A 6,590-nucleotide genomic window follows, 5' to 3' on the forward strand; every position below is an offset into this window, starting at 1 on the left:
ACATTCTCCTGTATACATTTAACTCCATCTAAGCCTTAACATGATGACTATCCAAGTAATTTGGGGGAAGTTGAAATCACTTAATATAATTACATTTTATTATTTTTACACACTCGCGGAATCTCCACATGTATTGCTCCTCAATTCCTGCTGACTATCTGAGGGTCGATAAGAACACTAGCAATGTAGCAATTCCTTTTTTATCCTATGTTCTACCCACAAAGCTTATTGATGCCCCCTCCAGGTTATCATCTCTCCTTACCATAATATCTGCCTCTTTAACTAATAATGCAATGCTCCTCCTCTTCTACCCCCTCCTGTCTGCTGAGATTCTATATCCTGGATGTTGAGCTGTCAATCCTGTCCCTCAATCTACCATGTTTCTGTGATAGCTATTATATCATGATTGCATGTGTCAATCATCATCCTTAACTCATCCGTTTTACCTTTAATACTCCTGGCATTAAAGGAGAGGCCATCCAGCCTTGTCTTACTCCCTTGAAATGTACAACCGTTGTGTTCCCTCTGATCAGATTGCTTTTCTATGTTATAATGTGTCCCTACTCTGCGATCGGTCTGCGTCCCTTCCCCCTGCCAAACTAATTTGAACTCTTCCCAACAGCACTGGCAAACCCGCCAGCAAGGATGTTAGTCCCACCCCAGAGGGAGTGGACAGTGTTCCACCAAAGGTAGGGGGGAAGGGGCAGTGTCCCACCAGAGTGATTCATAGTCATAAAATCGAAATGACACAGAAGGAGGCCATTCAGTGGGCGAGAGGTCATTGTTTCATTGTGGTGTGGGGAGGAGAAAGGGGAGGAGAGACATTATCCCATCAAGGTGGCGTGGGGGTTGGGGCTAGATGGATAATTGAATAATTTTTATTAGTGTCACAAGTAGGCTTACATTAACACTGCAATGAAGTTACTGTAAAAATCCCCTAGTCACCACATTCCGGCGCCTGTTCGGGTACACTGAGAGAGAATTCAGAATATCCAATTCACCAAACAGCTCTTCTTTCGGGACTTGTGGGAGGAAACCAGAGCACCTGGAGGAACCTCACCCAGATACGGGGAGAAGTGCAGACTCCACACAGACAGTGATCTAAGCTGGGAATCGAACCCGGGTCCTTGGCGCTGTGAAGCAACAGCGCTAACCACTGTTAGCTTGTAGACCACGGCAGTCTGGTCTGACATTGAGAATATGTTTGTTTTTCAGCGGGCGTAACTGCGATCATACCCTTTGAAATCTTCACTCAGTCATATCGACCTGTTGCCTTTGTGATAAATGGCTCCTTCCAGTGGCTGGGCCTTGTCCTACTGGGAATGATTTTCCCATTTATTGTGGTAAGTCAGGTCACAAGTTGATCTTAAACAGGGGACTCCTCAGTGTAATATTCAATGGGTTTCAGTGCTTGTTATGTAAGAATGCAAGGTCAGGAGTCAGGCCTTTGAACCTATTCCTTTATTCAAATGGATCGTGGATGATCTGTATCTTATTTTAACCCCTTCAAAAGTCTATAACATTGCATTTACAGCACACGAACAGTCTCTTCAGCCCATCTGGTATATGCTGGTCTCACCCTCTCACGCGAGCAGAATACCCTTCTTTTCCTTTCTCTCTCGTGTGTTTATCAAACTTTTCTTTAATGCACCTAATGGTAACTGCTCTACTCCTCATCTATTAGATCACTGGTGGGTCTCTTTCCAGCAAACAGAGCTCCCGTCTGTTTTATTTTCTGATAGCTGTAACCTCTCCATTCTGGTCTCATTCCAGCGAATCTTTCTTGCCTTCTCCAGTGCCTCTATACCCTTTTTATAATCTGAAGACTAGAACTGTTCACAGTAGTCCGATTGTGGCCTAACCAAGATGCTACAGTTTTTTGAACAATATTTTCTACATTTTAACACGAAAAGAACCCCCCCCCAATCACCCTGCCCTCCCCAACCCCCTGCCCATCCCCCGAGGAGTGACCTCGTTGAGGTGTTTTCAGTGATTTAAATGATTTAAAAGATGGATAGGGAGAAAATTTTCCTCTGGTGGGGAAGTCCGGAACCATGAGACAAAACCTTAAATTTAGAGCTATAGGGCGGGATTCTCCGGTTCCCTGCCACACGTTTCTTGGCCGCGCGCTGTTTGCTGTATGCTTTGTAGATATGTGCCTTTACTGAGAAGTGTGATTATGGTGATGTATAGATACAATTCTTGTTTAAATAACAACAAGGAAAGTAACTGTGATGACCAAAGATGGGGGTGAATTTGAGTATTTAATATGTGACCCTCCAGTTTCCCTGCCTGAACCTGTCCTCTTTCCCTCTTTCTCTTCCAGGAAGGACTGGGCCCATTCTGCTTCCTGATATTCCTGGGTGATTGCCTGATCATTGCTGTGTTTGTCTTCATCATTCTGCCGGAAACAAAAGGAAAAACCATTCTGGAAATCAATGAAGAGTTTCGGAAAATAAACCGAAAGAGGATGGGGGGTAGCTCTGTGGCAGTTCGCAGGAAACCCCAACAGCAAGAACCGGAGATCTTGTCATTGGTACCAGGCTATAATGTGTTAAAGAGATTGTGGTGGATCCGGTCATTGGTGGGGAGCTGGGGGAGGAGATAAAGCATCACTGCCTTGTGCACTCTGACCTCAGCACCTTTTGCAGACAGCATTTCCAATACGTCAGCAAACAGCTCTCACCGTGGGAACCCTCTCTACAACTGGAAGCGATTAAGAGCCAGGCACAGAGGCTCTGAATGATGGAATATGAATGATTATATTTTTGAACAATTTTGAAGAGTTAGCCCAAGACACCTGGTGGCTTTAAGTGGTTTTACTGCTTTACTCGCCCCTTGCCAGATAATGTTTGTGTGTCCAATTCCTTCTGTAACTTATTCTCAATGCAATTAATGGTGTATCTTACTAACATCAAAATGGAGGAACCTACTGTTAAAACAGTACAAAAAAGTCTCTCTCACAACCTTAGGACATCGCAAAGTGACGAAGGAAGTGTTAAATTGTTTGTACATCATATAACTAATAAGATTGGCAAACTGCAGGCACAAATTGTTACATGGGATTATAACGTGGATGCATTATAGCAGACATGGCCAGGTATTGGTTCTTAATATTCCCGGTGACAAGCATTCAGGAATAACAGAGAAGGAAAAAAAGGAAGGAGTGTGGCGGTGTTGATTAAAGATGTGTTACTGTTCTTGAAAGAAGGAAACCTAGCACATAGGTGACTCCAGTCACACATCAACATAGTTGATTGGTCTAGCAAGCCAGTTGTAAAAGAAACACCAGTCTCATTGTGCTACACATCTTGGGCTTTGCACAGATATCAAGGACAGGGGAGTTCTGTCTTTGTCTTGACAGCGGATCTCAAATTACACTTATCACTGCTTCTCTTGCCTTCATTACAACACACACATCTTCAGGTTTTGACTTGGTACCATAATGTAAAATGAGTGATTGTGAGATGGCAGCTCCCTTAACATCCCGTTTGATCTTTATTGTAATTGCATTCCACGGCACAGAGACAAAATCTACTCCTAGCAGTAAAGTTAGGTGAACAAGATCAATTTCAAAATTGTGGGAATATCTCAACAATCAGGCTGCAGCATCCTTATGGGCGGCATGGTAGCACAGTGGTTAGCACTGTTGCTTCACAGCACCAGGGTCCCAGGTTCGATTCCTGGCTTGGGTCACTGTCTGTGCGGCGTCTGGACATTCTCCCTGTGTCTGTGTGGGTTCCTCTGGGTTCTCCGGTTTCCTCCCACAAGTCCCGAAAGACGTGCTGTTAGATCATTTCAACATTCTGAATTCTCCCTCTATGAACCCAAGCAGGTGCCGGAATGTGGCGACTAGGGGCTTTTCACAATAACTCAATTGCACTGTTAATGTAAGCCTACTGGTGACAATAAAGATTATTATAATTGTATTTATTTTGAAGGGAGCGTGGTTCCTCCTTCACTGCGATTGTGTTCAGTTCGTGTTCCATGGGCTGGCCCATTTGTTTTAGTGCTATTTCTGGGGCTGTAGGGGAGTTAGGAGTTGCAGTGCAATGGAGTTATGGAACTGTGCTTTGTGATGTGTTTGTTTTCTGGCTAGAATAGTGCATTTGAGAAAAAGAGACGTCTTGATTTGAATCTTCAAATGGTAATTATCGTGCACAGGTGGCGAGGGGCAGGCATGCTATAAGCAAGCATTAGGCTGAATGAAAAGAATGAAACTTCTCCAATGAAAACAGAGGAATGATAGTCTTTTTAAAAAGCCCAAATAAAATAGTAAGAGGGCATCAGGTCTGAGAATCCAACAGTTATATTTATTATATCACACTGCTCTCTCACGGCGCTGAGGTCCCAGGTTCGATCCCGGCTCTGGGTCGCTGTCCGTGTGGAGTTTGGACATTCTCGCCGTGTTTGCGTGGGTTTCACCCCACAACCCAAAGATGTGCAGCCTAGGTGGATTGGCCACACTAAATTGCACCATAATTGGAAAAAATGAAATAGTTACTCCAAATTTATTTAAATATATACTTATTATATCAGTTGGAAATGCCAATACTTCTCCTACCTGCCTTTTATATAAGTAGCATTACATGAGCACGAACCCTTTGTCCCTGTCACTTCGCCTCAGATGTTATGCTAAGGAAACAATAAATCATGGTGTCCAGAAACTTCCTCTCAACAAAATTGCTGCTCTTCATTATCAAAACCAGACTGTGCTCTCTCATCACTGTAACCAGATTATGCTCTCTCTTCACCATAACCAGCTTGTGCTCTCTCTTCACCATAACCAGATTGTGCTCTCTCTTTACCGTAACCAGATTGAGCTCTCTCTTTACCGTAACCAGATTGAGCTCTCTTCACCATAACCAGACTGTGCTCTCTCTTCACTGTAACCAGATTGAGCTCTCTTCACCATAACCAGATTGTGCTCTCTCTTTACCGTAACCAGATTGAGCTCTCTCTTTACCATAACCAGATTGAACTCTCTTCACTATAACCAGATTGTGCTCTCTCTTCACCATAACCAGATTGTGCTCTATCTTCACTGTAACCAGATTGAGCTCTCTCTTTACCGTAACCAGATTGAGTTCTCTTCACCGTAACCAGATTGTGCTCTCTCTTTACCGTAACCAGATTGAGCTCTCTTCACCATAACCAGATTGTGCTCTCTCTTTACCGTAACCAGATTGTGCTCTCTCTTCACTGTAACCAGATTGAGCTCTCTTCACCATAACCAGATTGTGCTCTATCTTCACCGTAACCAGATTGTGTTCTCTCTTCACCATAACCAGATTGTGCTCTCTCTTTACCGTAACCAGATTGAGGTCTCTTCACCATAACCAGATTGTGCTCTATCTTCACCGTAACCAGATTGAACTCTCTCATGATTAGCTTTGGTCTTAGTTGATAGATCACATGCAGGTACATGTGACATCCCTCCAAACTTTAACCTAACTCGTTTACATTAAAAGTGCTGAAGGGAATCTTCACGGGAGACTAACATGATGAGTTTATGGCACAGTGCACAAGGAAGCCCACATGGTTTCCATCCAAAGAGCTCACCTCAACTTCTGTTAGACTAATACACACGCACCTAAAAGATGCTGGCTGAACTCTGAACTTGGCTGAACTCTGAACTCAACAGGGTAACCTGAACAGGAACCTGAACCTCTTATTTATCATTTATCTCAAGGGCAATTAGGGATGGACAACAAATGTTGGCGTTGTGTTTGTCTTTGTGCCAACATCCCGTGAATAAATTAAGAAAAAGCCCTCTCTCTAGCTTGTCTGAAATTTTAAAGTCTATTTATTTAACCTGAACACCAGACCGATACAGATGCCGGCTAGGGAGCTAGAGGCCACTGCTGGGATCATCTCTCTGGCAGTGTGGCCAGAATCAGGTGCTCGGTGAATATGGATATTCCCGGCACATAACGCCAAACCCTAACACATACACATGGCACTTAGTGGGCTCTGATTCTGGTCTGTGTTCACTGTTTACTGTTTGTTACTTAGCGTTTAGCATTATTGCTTAAAATGGCAAACAATGACTTTTATCTGCTATGAAGATATATATAAAAATAAAGACTTTTTAAGCAATGAGCATGGTACGTGTTCTTATTAGGATTTTAAAAAAATGTTTTTATCAAGCCATTTATATATACATACAGTACATTAGGGTTTAATGTTTGACACCTGTTATTCAATTGTTGCTCAGAACTTGTGGGTGACTTTTTGAAACTTCTTTGCACATTCCAGCCAGCTGCAGTTGCCAACTCCTGGTCTGAAAGAACCAACCTGCATTTCCACTGCACAAAATGTTTCATAGCCAATGCTTTATTTGTTGGTGCAGTCAAAGGTGGAATGTGGGAAAGCATTGGCAGTGAATTGTTGCACATCAAGACTCCACAGAAAAGCAATTAACTATTTAGTGACCTGGATATTGTGGTCAGCAGCAGAGGAAAGGCACTTGCTGGTCACTGTTCTGTCAGCTGGCCGCAGAGTCTTTGCAGGCTTGAGCTTCAAGTTGATGTGACCAAGTGTCTAAATTAGAATGGTGCCTTCTACAGGGGACTTAAGACAGAGGATTA

At 43.3% G+C, this 6,590-nt stretch overlaps 1 protein-coding gene across 1 annotated transcript in view; it reads left to right on the top strand.

Annotated features, from left to right (window-relative positions):
• Nucleotides 1–3,683, top strand: part of LOC119967038 (solute carrier family 2, facilitated glucose transporter member 11-like) — a 22,035-nt gene extending 18,352 nt beyond the window's left edge. The window contains exons 8-9 of the mRNA XM_038799469.1: nucleotides 1,216–1,343; nucleotides 2,327–3,683. Of these exons, the coding sequence (XP_038655397.1) occupies nucleotides 1,216–1,343; nucleotides 2,327–2,608 (410 nt within the window). The 3' untranslated portion in view covers nucleotides 2,609–3,683. The remainder of the gene's footprint in view (nucleotides 1–1,215; nucleotides 1,344–2,326) is intronic.
• The last annotated feature ends 2,907 nt before the right edge of the window (nucleotides 3,684–6,590 follow it).

Source organism: Scyliorhinus canicula, chromosome 1 (genome assembly GCF_902713615.1).
Source record: "Scyliorhinus canicula chromosome 1, sScyCan1.1, whole genome shotgun sequence".
Lineage (NCBI taxonomy): Eukaryota > Metazoa > Chordata > Chondrichthyes > Carcharhiniformes > Scyliorhinidae > Scyliorhinus > Scyliorhinus canicula.